The 17,704-nt window shown below is 36.7% G+C and overlaps 1 protein-coding gene across 1 annotated transcript in view; it reads right to left on the bottom strand.

Annotated features, from left to right (window-relative positions):
* Positions 1 to 17,469, bottom strand: part of C5 (complement C5) — an 80,039-nt gene extending 62,570 nt beyond the window's left edge. The window contains exons 1-6 of the mRNA XM_061200005.1: positions 17,365 to 17,469; positions 12,700 to 12,892; positions 11,042 to 11,204; positions 6,002 to 6,072; positions 4,364 to 4,455; positions 2,274 to 2,356 (exon numbers count right to left, since the gene is read on the bottom strand). Coding sequence (XP_061055988.1) covers positions 2,274 to 2,356; positions 4,364 to 4,455; positions 6,002 to 6,072; positions 11,042 to 11,204; positions 12,700 to 12,892; positions 17,365 to 17,429 — 667 coding nt within the window. The 5' untranslated portion in view covers positions 17,430 to 17,469. The remainder of the gene's footprint in view (positions 1 to 2,273; positions 2,357 to 4,363; positions 4,456 to 6,001; positions 6,073 to 11,041; positions 11,205 to 12,699; positions 12,893 to 17,364) is intronic.
* Positions 17,470 to 17,704: the final 235 nt, after the last annotated feature.

Here is a 17,704-nt window from a genome sequence, read left to right as displayed (position 1 = left end):
TAGTCTTTAAATCATAGCAACCAACTGTATTTCTGGATTAGTTGGATAAACTGTTACATCAGCACAACATCCACCTTGTCATCATTATCATCAACAACAACACTATCTTTGGGGAGCCTCCCATTCTGCCAATCAGAGGTCAATCCATCCTCTATGTACTGGAAGCACTTTACTTATACTTTGATTTCAGCACTTATTATAGGCAATCGATTATTTCCTCCACTAGAGTATTGGCTCCTTGAAACAAAAAAGACTATTCTCTATTTATCTTTGTATGTCTCCCCCTCTCATCCTTCTCATCCTTCTCGCAAATATAGTATGTGCTCAACAAATGTTTATTACATTCAAAATGGAAAAAGAAATTTCTTGCTTATTTAATATTTCCCTTTTTTGTCCAGTAGAAAAATCCATCCAGTCTCCAAATTCCAACATAAAACTCTCACTTTAGTCAAGAAGAGAGAGCTTACAATTAGCTACAAGAAAGAACCTTCATGCAAAATTTAAAATTAGGCCAGAAAGGAAGGAGGGTTTTTTCCTGTCTTTGGAATCTTGATTGCCCAAGAGAAAACAACTTCACCTGTCAAAATGGCACTGTCTTCTCTTTATATTAACTCAGACTGTGTACTGGGGCTTACAGATTCTATTAACCTGCACAACAGTTAGTAGAAAATTGGGTGATTGTATGACCTTGATATTGTAGACAAAGACTGACACAGGAGAGTAAGTGAGATAGTTGGCTTCAGATATGGCTTATGTGTTTTCTAGATGGTGAAAAACAGAAGAAAAAGAGCAATGCAATTTGTTGCTCTGGGCTGCATTCCTATGTTATTAAAGATCAAGGCAGATGTGTTCTCCCCAGGATATGAAGTAGAGGAAAATATTTCATCCTTTCATCCAGTACCTAGGTGCCATGTAGCCTGCATACTCCTGCCAACAGTGATATACCAATGAACAAGACACAAACCCTGCCCTTAATGAGCTCACAGTCAAGCAGGGAAGACAGGCATAAGCAAAGAATTACACAAACACCTAAATGACAGATGACAGTTATGAAAACTGATATAAATAAGTACAGGGAATCCTTCCCAGGAAAGAGAATTTAGGGAAAACTTCACTGAATAAATGGCTTTTCAACTGAGACTTGAAAGGTGAGTAGGAGTTGTCTAGGCAAGAGGGAGAGGGAGGGTGTTGCAGGCAGATGGAACATCAAATGCAAAGTCACCATTCCTGGAGTGGTATAAATGAGGCTGAAAAGGAGGTGGGAATGAGGAGATACTGGGGACTTTTCAATAGAGAAATAACATGACAAAGTTTGCATTTCAAGGTTATTTTGGCTAATACCAAGCGAGAATATCTTCGAAGCAGAGACAGCAATTAGCGGGGGTTGCAGTAGACCAGGAGGGAGCCTGGTGGTAAAATCAATGGGTGGCTGCAGATAATAAGAGGTAGATGAATTTTAGATATCTACAAAAAGCAGCAAAAACACTTGGAGGAAGGGGGCTCAGTCAGGATTATATGTTATTTAGAGCCTATAATCTTTAAAGTTGAGTTTCATTATAATAAATTTGCTTTGTCACCGTTTGTTAATTGTTAAAATTCGTGTTGTTTATTCACCACATTATTATGAGCCTCCTGGGGAATAAAAAAATGACTTCAAGAAAAAGAAAGTTAAATTTGATATCAGAGCACACAAATACTCTAGTAAACAACCACAAGAAATGGAAAGGTTAAGCTGTTTATATGTTAATTATTAGTCCATTAATATGATTGATTTCAAAATAAGAATATCTTAAATTTTTGGATCAATGTATTAGGAATTTGTGAGCTAGAAGGAAAATAGCACTGGACTAGCGGTAAGGAAATCCAAATGTTCTTGTTCTGTCACTAACTGGTTGTAATGAATTGAGTAAATCATCTATTAGGCTTACCAGGTTCTGTTCACCTCAACTCTGATTGTTTAAGTTTCTCCTAAAATCATAATTCTGGAAAGGACCTTAACTAGTCAAGTTCCTCAGGGGACTACGTCTCTTGAGGCTCTATAAAGAGGAAAACAAGTCCAGAGAGACTGGTGTGCTTGTTCAGGGTTACCGAGGGCAGCTAGAACTAGAGCCTAGGCATTTGGACAACTCTTCCCACCCCCTTGAGCAGTACTTCTAACCATACCAGCAAGTGGCCTCATCTTCATCTGGGAGTGATTTTGCATTAAGTTCATTCATGAAAAGAATTATTGCAAAAATACTAACTCTTTATAGGTAAACTTTGTCAGAAATTACCATATTCTTTAATTTCAAAATATGCGGTTCCAGTTGTTGAAAAGTCTTCTTTATATTTAGCTCGAATTGTCCACACACCATATCTATGGAAGCAAAATATTTATAATTACAGAAGTCATCAAATGGTTTTAATTCACCCAAAGAAAATCTAATCAATTCCCATTTTAAAGAGGGAGAGGTAAGTAAAGATGTATATAGCCTACGTACTTTTTTTTCAACGACAGATTTTAAAGCAATAAACAGAAATAACTGAGCATTTTCAAGATAATAGAAATTGTTTAGTAATTAGTTTTCATACATTGTGATTTTTTTCAGGTATTTTTATCTCAATATAATAGCTTTGATTTGAAGAGCTTATGATACTTGAAAATTTACTAATCCTGGAGCTTAATTATACTAACATAATACTAAAATCCACCCGGTAGTAGAAAATCCATAACAATGTCTCTAGAAACATATAATACAGGTCAAGCCTATCCAGATGATAAAATTCACACTTCACATAAATGAAATTTTGGTTGGGGACAAAATATGGTTTGTTTAAAGAGGAAAATGATCTGAGTTTAACAACCTTCATTCAAAAATATTGACTGAGAACTGGATTAAGCACTGGAGATAAAAATGAACAAGATAGAAGAGATCCTGTCTTCCCAGAGTTACTAGTCCATGGGAGTCCAAATTCCCACTTTCACGTTTAGTAGCAGATTGGACTTGAGAAAATTACTTAGATTCATTTGTGAAATGGGAAAGACAAAATCTATCTTGCACATTGGTTATGCAATCAATAAAGTTTAATATTATGGTTATTGTCATCATTTACACAAAGAACATTTATCAAGTGCCTGTTATGTTGAGGTGCTAGTGATTCAAAAGTGACCAATACGGACAAGACCCCTGTCCTCAAGGAGTTTACAGTCTAGTGGGGAATAAAAGGCAAGTAAATTAATAAGTAATTACTCACAAAACTGAGATAAGTGCCATGAAGAAAATAAACAAGAGAGTAAAAGGAAGAGAGAGACTACATTAGATCATGCATCCAGGGATAGCCTCTTTGAAAAGGGAGCGTTTACCCTGTGTCCTAAAGAATGAAAGGAAGCCAGCCTTGTAAAGAGCAAGGTGAAGTACATTCTAAGCAGAGGGGACAACATGTGCAAATGTACTGGGGTAAGACAATACTGGTCATGGCTGACATAATCTGTCATGGAGCAAATGACATAAGATGAAGTTGGAGAAACGATAATAATTATAAAATAATTGGATAAATTCTGTGCTATGGAGCATGTAATATTTTCAAGGAAGTACAAAATTTAAAAATTATCCAAATTATTTAAATCCTCCAATTTCATCCAAATTTCTAGAAAATTTTCAGTACAGTGAATTAACTGCAAACTCCATTCTAGAGGGCAGACAAAAATGACCATAAAAAGATTTTGCTTTAAAGTGATATTGTAGTCATTTTATAGGTGCACTTGTTTGTCCTCCTCTAAGCTCCTTGGAGACAGGGACTGTGGATTCTTTATTTCTGTTTTGAATTTCTCATTCCCGTTGTACTTTGCATATACCAGGAATGTGTTCACTAAATTTTTTTCACATTGGGTTCTGTCCTTAATCCTTTCGCATGTGGCCAAATGGAGGAAATTAATAACACCCTCCCTCTTGAAATCTGTCTTCTGGTATTCTGTGCAGTAAAGACTACAGGGGACCAATATTTTTACAACTCTCAGAGCTAGGCATGGGACAATACCAGCCTTTTAGACTGATAGTCTATTAGATTCCTTGAAGGGTGGAGGGTTGACGGTTTTGATCGGAAGAAAAAAAAAAGGCCTGGGGACTGTTTTTTGCCTCTTCCACATTTTAATTTCTATACGTAAAGAGGATTGGTAAGAAGTATTGGGAGTGGTTTGTTTGTTTTGCCAGAACCTGAGCCTAGCTTCTAATTAGACTTGAAAAGAGTTTGCATATCCTCATTTCCTTCACACCTACTCTTTGTTAACACTAGGTGGCTCCATTTGACTGGTTATCTACCTCACAACCAAAAGTTCCAGATGTGCTTTTTAGAGAAAACTTTATTAACAAATACTTTAAAATACTTAGGATTAGATGGAATCTTGAAGTCAGGAAAAGAGATAATTCCAGTATAATCATTTTCTTCTACCACGTCAACTTCTGATCCTTCAGGATCCTTTGAATAAAAACAAACAACCTCAAATCACATAAATCACATTTTAAAAATTAACTGATTATATTGTCTTTGATCTACAGAAATATTTACTAACAAATATCCATGTCTTCAAATTAAATATGAAGGAGGAAAATCATTTAAATGTTGTGAAATGCAAATATGATTCATTTAAGCCACTTTCCTCCCTCTTTTTGGACCCTCTTCCATCTCCTGCCTCACCAGAAAAAAAAAAAAAGTAAATCAGTGTCCAGGGTATCCTAGTCTCAGTTATCGAGAAGATTTAACTCTCTATTGTACGACTAAAAAAAAAAGAAGTATGACAAAAACTGATGTTATAATGAACCAAATATGAACTTACATGCTTTACAGATACCTGAATCTAAATTTTGTATGTGTTCATCTGAAGCTTTCCAAAGCAAATATGCTGTAAAATGCATTTATTAGCTAGACATTTTGTAAGTTTGCAGTCTATGTCAATAGTTATCCACCACCATCTTGGAACACTCTGGATGCTTCTCAAGTAATTCATTATAAAATAGTCAGATGTTAAAGTTTGTGAAAGTTTTATGATTTTTGTAAGTTATGAAGGATTCAAGGTTATTCCTATACAATCCTCTTTTTCATTTGTGTTCTGTTAAGGTTTTCGGTTTTTTGGTTCTTTGAGTAGGAGGAAAGGTGCTGCAACCTATAGTGAAGGACCAATTACTAGTACACCTACTGTTAATAAGTGAGCAGTTATTTCCCCACAAAAATTTGTAGGGTTGTGACACGAATTGGGAAGACCATGGGAGTTTATTTCACATGTGCATATCATCTGTTATATATGTCACGGCTGATGAAAAGCTAATAACAGCTGATCTTTATCTCATGGGTTAGCACTATTTTTCATGTGTTAGTATGTTAGTTACTAAAGCCTAAACTGCTCAAGTGTATTACACAAATAAAAAATCTCATACATAATAGGCATTCAATTAATTCTTAGTGATTGATCAGTGTTCTTCAAGAAATAAATCATGGGGCTTCCCTGGTGGTGCAGTGGTTGAGAATCCGCCTGCCAATGCAGGGGACACGGGTTCGAGCCCTGGTCTGGGAAGATCCCACATGCCGCGGAGCAACTAGGCCCGTGAGCCACAACTACTGAGCCTGCGCGTCTGGAGCCTGTGCTCCGCAACAAGAGAGGCTGCGACAGTGAGAGGCCGGCGCACCGCGATGAAGAGTGGCCCCCGCTCTCCGCATCTGGAGAAAGCCCTCGCACACAAACGAAGACCCAACACAGCCAAAAATAAATAATAAATAAATAAATAAATTTATAAAAAAAAAAGAAAGAAAGAAATCATGAAGGATATATTTAAATGATTTAGTTCAAAACATAACTTGTTGAGATTTCATTTTCATGAGGTTTTTACATATTGTAGAGGTATAAACCTACAATTTTATACTCACAGAAGGTGTTCAATAACCATTTCTTGAACACTGAATGAGTTAGTATGGTGTGAGGGCAGGATTACGGAACAGAGTATCTCATCCAAATAAATAACATACTTACTATGAAAGTTAAGATAGTTTCTCTTTTGGCTGGCTTCAAGTCATCATTCAGTGAATAAACTCTAACCTTTACTGTAAGAATAATTGATATCATCAAAAACTTTGCTAAGCACAGTATTTTGATTTTTTACAATAATCACCCTTAAAAGAGATGAGCCTCATTTTAAAAATTCAGTACACAGTCATACATGAAAATCCATATTTAAAAGAAAGAAAAAGTTAGTTTGTAGACATATACATACCAATGATTTTTTTTCTTTTAAAGAGAATCCTTTTGGATTCCTTTAAAGAGCTACTTTCTAGTGAATTTAAAGTACAGTTCACTTTATTAAAATATATTTACATACATCTTTTTGGGAACAAATATATAGTACAAAATTAGTTATATCTGTAATTAGGCCACTGTTTATAAAGAATTTCATAGTAGCAAAATAGTGATGTCTACCATATGGTTATATGGGAGTATAATAAATTGTCTCATATTAAAGTTGAAGATTTTAATGGAAAACTAAGTAGTTTGTTTCAGACATTATACACTCTTACAACAAGGCCCCAAATTGTCTCTTATTGTTACTAAAGATAGCATTGAATTCTATGGTTTTGTTATATTTATTGAGCCAGATCCTACAATTGTTCTCTCATTGTTAAAAGAATAATGGCAGGGGCTCAATAACAATTAGTTCCCTTCCACTTCTTTCTGTCAGTTAATAGATCCCCACCTTTTAAACAAAAACATCAGCTTAGCTTTTAACTCATAGCTGCTTGAGACATGCTGATCTAGTCCCTTCCAATGACATATTATAATTTCTCTAGGGTTTTACTGATGCTCAAATCATTTCATGGCCAAAACTTTAACCACAAAATAAAATTGATCCGATGCCATAAACCTTTTAAAGGGTCAGTATTATGCAAAGCTCTACACAAGAAGCCATGTGTTAAGCGCTCTAAAATTGGTTTCACTATACCATAAGATCAAAGCAAAATGCTCAGTAAATCCCTTCACTCTGCTGTCCCCTCACCCCTGTCTCCCTCCTCGAGTCCTCCCTCTTGCTTTATGAACATACCTGGTCCAGGCCTGAGCATCACTGGGGTGCTGCCAGAGGCAATATGCCACAAAAGAGCTCAGGCCCTCGAGTTCAAAACTTTGGTTTCGTCCTGCCTCTGCCACTTTCTAATGTGACCCAGAGCAGGATACCTAATCCCTCTACACCTTAGTTCCCGCATCTGTAAGATAGGACTGCTAGCATCTGCTTCATAGTATGTGAGCCTAAATGAGACAAAGCTTTTGCATAACCCGGCACATAATAACTAATCAATAAATGTTTATTATTTTTATTTTATATTATTTCTACAGCTACTACTTGTCCACTTTCTAACCCATTTTGTGTTAGGTTAGAAAATTAATCTTGTCTTCATAGCAATGGTGTATCAAAGGCAAGATCAATAATTTTTTTGTACCAAAGATATAGCTTATTAATTTAAAAATGTATGTTGAATGCCTTCTATGTGCAGACACTATGCTAGGCACAGAGATATGGTGGTGACAAATCAGACATGGAATTCCTCTAATGGAGTGGAGGAGAGAGGCAAACACAAGATGACACAAGTAAATGTAAAATTCCAGGGGTAGGAAGTGCCATAAAAGACACTCCCTGGCTTTCTGAGTGTGTAAGAGGGAGCTTTGAAGCAGAGAAGGCTGCCCTTTATGGGATGGCACGTAAGGGTTGAGTAGGAGTTAAGAAGGCAAGGAAGGGGCATGAATATACCAGGAAGAGGTACACAAGCTTTACTGTGGATGGGAAAATGGTGTGAGAAAGCAACTGAAAAGAGGTCAGCTTGGCTGGTGTCCACCAATGAAGGGGAACATGGTGGGTGATAAGGTTGGAGGGGAAGGCAGGACACAGGCTGTGTGAAATTGAAGGATTTTGGTCAATACTCTGAAGTCCTTTGTCCTATAAAGCCTTGAAGATTTAAGCCTCTATCCTAAAGATGCTTATAAGAAAAATCTCTCAACAATCTTCAGATTAAATGTGTGCATTGGGACATTAGAGCTATAAACAGCAAGATGTAATCAATTTTTAAAAGAATTACTTCTCAGTAATTCTTTTTCTTCTGTGTAAATAAGGCTTTATGCTATTCCACAGATTAAATGATAACGGGAAATACTTTCCTAGTGCTTACTCTGTGGTAGGCAGTGTTTGAAGTATTGACACATATGAATTCACTTAACTCTCACAACAACTCTATGAGGTAAGTTCTATTATTATCTCCCTTATACAGGTGAGGAAAATGGGGCTCAGAAATATTAACTCACACAGGGTCACAGAGCTAATAAGAGCCCAAGCTGGGATTTGAACCCGACAATTTTGCTCCAGAGTCTGCTTTTAACCACTATACTTCACTACTTCTCACTAATGAGTCAATATTTATTTATTTATTTTTAAAGATTTATTTACTTTTTAAAATTTATTTATTTATTTATTTATTTATTTTGGCTGCGCTGGGTCTTAGTCGCGGCACCCAGGATCTTTGTTGTGGCATGCGGGATCTTTTAGTTGCAGCATGCTAACTCTTAGTTGCGGCATGCATGCAGGATCTAGTTCCCTGACCAGGGATTGAACCCCGGCCCCCTGCATTGGGAGCGCAGAGTCTTACCCACTGTACCACCAGGGAAGTCCCAATGAGTCAATATTTAAAGGAGTGGCTTCCCTGGTGGCACAGTGGTTAAGAATCTGCCTGCCAATGCAGGAGACACGGGTTCGAGCCCTGGTCCGGGAAGATCCCACATGCTGCAGAGCTACTGAGCCCGCGTGCCACAACTACTAAAGCCCACGTGCCTAGAGCCCATGCTCTGCAACGAGAAGCCACCACGCACCGCAACGAAGAGTAGCCCCCGCTCGCCACAACTAGAGAAAGCCCGCGCACAGCAACGAAGACCCAACACAGCCAAAAATAAAAAAATAAATTTATTAAAAAAAGAAATTTAGAAGAAAGTTCTCTAGTTCTCCTCTATGATTAGAATAGATGAGGATACCACATCTTCTTACACTAAAGTTCCAACAAAGAAATAACATATGAGGCTGTTCTTAATTTATTTTTTTAAGATTTTTTTGATGTGGACCATTTTTAAAGTCTTCATTGAATCTGTTATAATGCTGCTTCTGTTTTATGTTTTGGTCTTTTGGCCACAAGGCATGTGGGATCTTAGCTCCCCGACCAGGGATCGAACCCGCATCCCCTGCATTGGAAGGCGGATTCTTAACCACTGTACCGCCAGGGAAGTCCCAAGGCTGTTCTTAAGGAAAGCCTTGATAGCTAAGAGAGGTCCCAGGCTCTGGGTATCAGACTACTTGTTGGACAAAGATGAGGATGCTAAATAGTAGGTAGTGTCAACAGGACCCAATTAATGAAGCTTCCTCTAACATAGGAGGAACACAAGGGTATGGATATATTTGTTTCTGGGTATGATGTTTAAAAAGGGCCCAAGCTTTATGGGCAGAGACTATCTCCATGTACACCAAGTCATCTTGGAGTCAAGAGAGTACTATTCTGGCTATGATATTCTGTCCAAGCCGAAAGCAATACCCCACCCTCTCTAGGCCTTTCCTTTCTGAGCTGGTCATAACAGGAGCTCCTGCTAAAAAGGTAGTGGTGCAGGCCTGTTCCACTCCATACTATCAACATCAACCAATATGTAGCAGGTATGTACTACCTGAAATGTTTTCAACAAAGCTGGCTGGTCCTGCCTCCCTTCCTCTTTCCTTCACCAGTAATGTCATTATTGAAACTCCATAACCTCCCCCTTCCACATACAGTTCTCTCATAATTCCATCTCTGATGTGCTCAAAAGTTGATTCTGGCAACAGGGAGTGATGGAGGAATCGAAGGTTTTGCAGACACATGAACATATGTGGTCAGCATTCACACTTTTCTGTGTTTATTTTTGGTTCCTTGGGAATAAATCCAGTCAATCGTCAATCCCAGAGTTTTGACTGGCTATCCTGCCCTTTCCCCCTCTAACAGATAAACCAAGAATACAAAACAATGTTCTAATAGGAACTTCCTTTAGGCAGATCCCCTTAGAAAATTAATACCCATATATTTCTGTGATTTAGTTTATTTTTTGCTGAAACATCTGATTTTTAGGGTTTGATTTGTTTCCTGAATTTGAGGATTAGCTCCAAAGTAATAGACCTTTTTTATGATCACTGCTTTATAATAAATTATTTTCTCATTGCCTAAATTATATTTGCAGTTACATCTTAAACTTGTTCAATAATAAGACCTAACACTACATTTCACAATTCTTAAATAGCTTTTTTTCTACATGGGAATAACTGATGAGGTAGATAATATACTTGTTAATTTTTGTCATTTCCATATGAATTTAAGATTTATATTTAAAACCAAATTTAAATTTAAAATTAAATTCCATTTAATTGTTTAACAATTTCTGTATGAATTTAAAATTAAAATGATATTTATAAGTGTAAAAATCACTGGGGATTGAGACTCTTTTGAGCAAGTTGGAAACCTATCTCCACTTAAATTCAAGTTTTAAAAAGCTCTACAGTGATATTGGCCAGTAATTTACTTTTTTTGTGGTATCTTTGTCTGGTTTTGGTATCAGGGTGATGGTGGCCTCATAGAATGAGTTTGGGAGTGTTCACACTACTATATTTAAAATAGATAACCAACAAGGACCTACTGTATAGCACAGGGACCTCTGCTCAATATTCTGTAATAACCTCAATGGGAAAAGAATTTGAAAAAGAATAGATACATGGACATGTATAACTGAAACATTTTGCTGTACACTTGAAACTAACACAACATTGTAAATCAACTATACTCCAATATAAAATAAAAATTAAAAATAAATAAATAAAAACTCTTCCCCACATCCAAAGTTCAATTTAAATAAATGCCATCATCATTTACCCAGCTGCTCAAGCTTGGAAAAAAACCCCAAAAACCTCTACAGTATAGTGTCAATCCCAATCCCACTCCCCCCCAGAGAGAGAAGCATCTTATAATCTACCTGACTGGTGTGGAGTGTAAACAGGTTTGTCTGTATGAATGAAGAGGAATCCATTGTCATAGGTTATCGGCATTTTTTTTGATTTTGAAAAATGCTTTGATACAACATCCAAATACACATGTGAAACTGGGTCTTGTCCTCCAGACAATTGTTTGGGTTGTATCTGTAAAAAACAATGTTGATGGAAAAGAGTATAATAATTTTAAGGATATAAAACATGTTATTTAAAAAGTAGTATAGGAGCCAAAGTAGTAAATAAATTTTGCCCAAATCCCTTCAATATCAAATGTCATAATCAACATTTAGCTTTAAGCAATTAAAAATCTTTTTGGTTCTGTGCTTCCCAAATTTTATATGCATTTAGTAAAAACTACTACTATAGGAGTTCTCTTAAACTTTCACTTCATCAGCTCGTCGGATTAGCCCATGTTCTCCATCCCCAGTTCAACATCCTGACTGATGTTCAGGACACTTTGTAGTCTATCTACATCCTCTGCTTCCACAGGTTGAGCAATGTGCTTTCCAATTTGTCTATGTAATTGTAATGATCCACTTTACACTGCATGATAAGCACATTTAATACACAGAAAGTAACAGAAGAAAGAAAAGTGTTTTTATGAAAACTTCGGCTTTGAAAACATGAGATAAAAGTTAATCACTAAAACAAACCATGTTGAATTAGATGTGTGAGAGTACTGTAAAAGTTTGGAAAATGGTAAAAATCTATAAAGCTTCTGCACTCAGATTGCTTTGCAAGTATCTAAGTTCTTTCTCTACTTTAAGGAAATAGAAACTGTAGAACAAATGATTCGTTAAAGCTGTGACACATTATAGATAAGAATTTCTGCTCCAACCAGTGGACCCAAGAAAAGACCTGGGCACAACATCTAATGATTAGCAAATAAAGATACATTGTAACGTTAAGATAAAGTTAAATGCTTAAGATATGCATCAATTTTTATGATTTCCCCACCCTAATTTACTTTTCCAATTGGCCATCTGAGTTAGAACTGTTCAACAGAGTTCTATGTGATAAGGGAGAGCTGTTCAGTATGGTGCCACCACTTACCTGTGGCTACTTAAGCACTTGAAAGGTGGCTAGTATGAGTGATGAACTGAATTTTTTATTTTAGTTACATTTGGTTGACTTAAATTTAAAGGTAACAGCCACATGTGTGTGGCTAATGGCATCAGATAAGAGTGTCTACTTTTGGGAAATGAATTTTATTTCTTAATAAACCTAAAAAGTGGAAATACTTGTTAAGAGGTTAGAGCATTTACCATCAAGAACATTAATCAAAGAATTCCTACATTTGGTTAGAATTTATTTAGATCAGTGTTTCTCAAACCTGAGTAATACACAGACCCCTTTTAAAGGATAAAATGTTCTGGAGGACTCTCAGTGTTGACTTTTTATTATTTGCAATATAATAAAAACTATTTTTAGTACAATGTTACTTAAATATGTACAAACCTAAAAGTAAGTATAATATTCTTGTGCTTATGACTCACTTATTAGTGACTGACATCATCTAATAATCACACAGTGGTAGAGTGGTATAAGTGATCAAATCTCTATGTTATCAATATTCAAACTTGGTACACATTTTACTGAGAGTATTCTATATGTATAAAGAAACTGAAGGATAAATACATACTGTTAAGAGTGCAGAATTTTGGAATTTATTTACTGTGGATAAAGTAACATGGCCTGAAGAATAAGTAAATTTTTTGTCAGGATAACTTTTGATAGAGATTGTTGCATCAAATTCTTCAGTGTATCCATAAACTTGAATTACAATATTTTCAAATGCTCCAACACAGAATACTTTTGGTGCTGAAATGACATACCTGTTAAAATAGGAAAAGAGAAGGATCAGTATATTTATATGACATTTTTTGTTATACTTCTGATTTTTTTTTAAATCTCACTTGAGAGATTCAATTTAAAATAGGCACATTTGGGGCCTTCCCTGGTGGCGCAGTGTTTAAGAATCCGCCTGCCAATGCAGGGGACATGGGTTCGAGCCCTGGTCCGGGAAGATCCCACATGCCGTGGAGCAACAAGGCCCGTGCGCCACAGCAACTGAGCCTGCGCTCTAGAGCCCGCGAGCCACAACTGCTGAGCCCGCGTGCTGCAACTGCTGAAGCCCACGTGCCTAGAGCCCGTGCTCTGCAACAGGAGAGGCCACCGCAATGAGAAGCCCGCGCGCTGCAATGGGGAGTAGCCCCCACTCACCACAACTAGAGAAAGTGCACCCGCAGCAACAAAGACCCAATGCAGCCAAAAAATAAAATAAAAAATAAAATAAAAATAAATAAAATAGGCACATTTTCTCAACTTAAAATGATATTTTTAAATCAACATTTATTTGTGGTCTATGATAATTTCAGCACAGTTTCCAAGAAGAAGTAGCTTGGAATTAAGACTTGAGAAATAGAGCTGAAGATTTAGTTAACATTTAGAAAGGTAGTAATAGCACCTTCCCTGAGCTACTGCAGCAAAGGAAGACTTTTAATGGTAAAGAGGGTCAATATTTTTGCCCAATGAAGAAAAAAGCAACATAGGTACCAGAGATTGAATTCCAGCTCTGCCATCTGCTGGCTGAGTGACCATGGTAAAGTCATTAACCCTCTCTGAGAGTTAAATAATTTACCTGGGAAAATATCACCTTCTTTACCAGGGTGCTAAGGATGAGATGAGAATACCTATCTGAAAGCACCTAGCATGCTCAGTAGTCAATAAATGTTATGATTCATTAAGTTCACTGAATAAGTTGAAAGGAAGTAATCTTAGAATTATTGTGTTATCCTAGTGAGTGGATAAAGAAAAGGATAGAATAACAGTGAACTAGGGAATGCATTTAGAAATGAAAGTAATGATGGAGGTCCTTGAGGAACAAATGATAACAATCATACAACAATAATGATTATAACTTTAATTGAGAGGCTATATTAGGGCTTTACATACAAGTCTTTAATATTTACAACAGGCCAATGATGTACACTTTACATCATTGATAAGTGATAAGAGGATAATTTGACCAAGGTCACATGGCTTGTAAGTGAATGAGGCAGATCTTTTTTTTTGGCTGCGTTGGGTCTTCGTTGCTGCGTACGGGCTTTCTCTAGTTGCGGCGAGCTGGGGCTACTCTTCGTTGCGGTGCGCGGGCTTCTCATTGCGGTGGCTTCTCTTGTTGCAGAGCATGGGCTCTAGGCGTGCAAGCTTCAGTAGTTGTGGCCTGTGGGCTCTAGAGCGCAGGCTCAGTAGTTGTGGCACACGGGCTTAGTTGCTCCACGGCATGTGGGATCTTCCCGGAACAGGGCTCCAACCCGTGTGCCCTGCATTGGCAGGCAGATTCTTAACCACCGCGCCACCAGTGAAGCCCAATGAAGCAGATCTTTATATTCAGGCCTCACTCTCTGTTATGTGTATAATTGAGGTCAAGGTTACAAACTATGCTCCTAACCGTGAGCTGTTCGCCCAGTTTTATTTTTTATGTGATTTTTAAAGAATGGACATGAATCAATGTAAGTTTTTGAAATAGAAATCTTAAAATGGGTGAATTTTCATTGTTTTATTAAAAGAAAAGTTACAAATATAAACTAGGTTATTAATTATATATCACAAAATAGTTAATTGGAATAGTGAAAGCTACATATGCTATTAAAAGAAAAAGAAGTGTGCTTCAACCCAAAAGGTGATTGAATAATTCAATTGGCCGAACAGGCCTGGAGGGCACTGGCCAGCACACCTGGCAGAATTATTGCAGTCTCTGACAACACTATGACAATTAAAAAGTCTTTTTAAATCAGCAAGTCTTTAATAACAATGAAATTAATTTGGAAGCAATTGAATAGTTTAAAGCAACTGGCAATTCTCCTACATGACAACTAATTTGGAACCATTCACAGAAAAATTGTAAAAGGGGGAAAAGAATCTCCAGATTTCCAACCAGCTTCTCAATTCCCCATGTGCTTACCCAGGAACAGCAGAAAATGAGGAATGTTCAGCTTTGATGATAATAAGGTACAGTTACTGAAATCTTACTCAGTGTTAGGCCTATTTTAAGATATATATATATATATAAGCTCACTGTGTTGTGACAACTCCTCTATGAAAAAAATCTTACTATTACTCCGATTTTACAGAGGAGGAAACTGATAATTGACTTCCCCAAGGTCACATAGCTTTTAAATTACAGAATTAGGAATTGAACCCGAGCAGCCCGTTTCCTGAATTAACACTTTCAATTGCTAGGCTAAGCTGAATTTATCAAGAGTTTCTGCAAGAGAAATTTAGAAAAAAAAAGCTATTTTAATTTTGGTATTGTTAGAAGTTTTATATTTTTCAGTTTAGTATTGTTTTACTTTTTTTTTTTTTTAATTCACAGCATCCTTTATTTTTTTAAAAATTTTATTTAATTTATTTTTTTTTAATATATTTTTATTTTTGGCTGTGTTGGGTCTTCGTTTCTGTGCGAGGACTTTCTCTAGTTGTGGCAAGCGGGGGCCACTCTTCATCGCGGTGCGCGGGCCTCTCACTATCGCGGCCTCTCTTGTTGCAGAGCACAGGCTCCAGACGCGCAGGCTCAGTAGTTGTGGCTCACGGGCCTAGTTGCTCCGCGGCATGTGGGATCTTCCCAGACCAGGGCTCAAACCCGTGTCCCCTGCATTAGCAGGCAGACTCTCAACCACTGCGCCACCAGGGAAGCCCTGTTTTACTTTTGATTGTCTATGTGGTGGTGGTGGTGAAATATAAAATAATTCATGTTTCAGGTCCCTAAAAGACAGCTCTGGAACCACCCATTCATACAGACTTTCGTCCTTACTTTACTTTACTTTAATACTTTATTAGTAGCTATAAAGTATTTCATACTTTTATTTTCTTTCAATAGTTGTAGAGAATATGGCCACTGAGCTTGCAGAGAGGCACAAATTCTAGTTTGGTCTCTACCTGGAGTGATCTTTCTCCAGATATTTGCATGGTTTGCTCTGTTACTTCCTTCAAGCTCTGTTTGAGTGTCACCTCCTTAGGGAACCTTCCCTGTCTACATTTTTAAATAGTGCCCCATCATTTCTTTATCTTCTTACTCTCCTTTATTTTTTTCCTTCATGGTACCAATAACTACCTGACCTTATTTATTTACTCATTCACTCATTGGTTCATTCATTGGTTCATCATTTTCTTCTCCCACTTGAATGCAAGCTCTGTATCATCTACTATATCCTCAGTGCCTGTCCCATAGTAGGTGCTCAAAAAATTTTTGTTGAATCAATCAATTAAATTTATTGATTCCCATGTTGTAAATGGCATACTCTCACTTTTTCAGAGAAAGAGAGAAGATGTTTATTAAGGGCCAGTACAGTGTAGTAGAAAAAATTAAGTATCATGGGACCCAGGTTCTAGTCCTAGTTCTACCACTAATTTGAAGTCATTTAATCCACTCTCTCTGAACTTCAGTCGGCTGTCTTTCAAGAAGGAATAAACGAAAACTATCCAGGAAATGGGGTGATTGCGGCCATGTGAGAAAATCAGATTAGGGTTGGGAGAGTGCTATAAATTTATGACATCCTAAGTATACATTTATATTTATAATATATTTTACATATTTAAAGTATACATTTATAACAAAATGGGAAAAAATTGAAGCGGTAAAGAGGAGTCCTTAACACAAGTCCTACTTCTGTTTCTCTTAGTGGTGTGACCTTTGGCAAGTTACTTCCTCTGTCTGGATTTATCCTTACAGGAAATGAGTAGGTTTGATTAGATACTCTCCAGTTACTTATCAGTACTAAAATGTTATTTCTAGATATGATATCAATATTTTAAAGATTTAGTTTAAAATACACATTATTTCAATAATAACACTAAAATTTATGAAGCATTAGCTCATAAATTTGGAAGTAATTATAACAATAGATTTTTCAAACCACAGGCTTAGAATTGAACCCCAAGTAACCCTTGCTTTACTATGTACAGTACACGGAAAACACAAAGAAAACTCTGCACCAGATAGAAACAAGCCAGAAACACCAAGAAAGTTTATTATCTTGAGTTTAGTTTGTGCTGTTTTGAAGAGGAATTTGAATAATCACTTATGTAAATGTTTATAAGTACCAATCCCCTAAAACTGTCATGTCGTTAGCCACTCATCAAATCAAAATGCTACATGACTTTCTTATTCAGAGGTGAGACTATTCACTTAGTGTTCCCAGAAGTAGAAAGTTATTTACAAATTAACACAGTCTGTTGAATTTACTTTTTCACTCATCACATTAATAAGATGCATTGAAAAATAAAGATGGGTTGTTTTACTTACGTTTGTTCCTGTCCCCAACTTCTCCCCACGAAGATTAAAAAACAAAGTATGCCCCACAGGCCCATGCTGGAGGTAGCAGTAAACCATGGATATAACCCTCCTGAAGTTACTCTCCTTTTAAATAAACCGAGATTGAAGAACTTGGGTAAGTTGGTTTACTGGTTAATTATTAATGTCAAGAAGAGGGACTTCTAAGTAGGAAAAGTAAAATTGGAACTGAAACACCCTTTAATGCCCAGGTATAAAAGTAGGAGATTTTTTTATAGAGTCCTACACCTAGATAATTTATTTTGATTAATACAAATAAAAGGATTCTAACATAAGAGTTTGGCACTGCAAT

This window comes from Eubalaena glacialis, chromosome 9 (genome assembly GCF_028564815.1).
Source record: "Eubalaena glacialis isolate mEubGla1 chromosome 9, mEubGla1.1.hap2.+ XY, whole genome shotgun sequence".
Classification (NCBI taxonomy): domain Eukaryota; kingdom Metazoa; phylum Chordata; class Mammalia; order Artiodactyla; family Balaenidae; genus Eubalaena; species Eubalaena glacialis.
The sequence above is the reverse complement of the archived record's forward strand: the minus strand, read 5'-3'. Positions and strand labels throughout refer to the sequence as shown.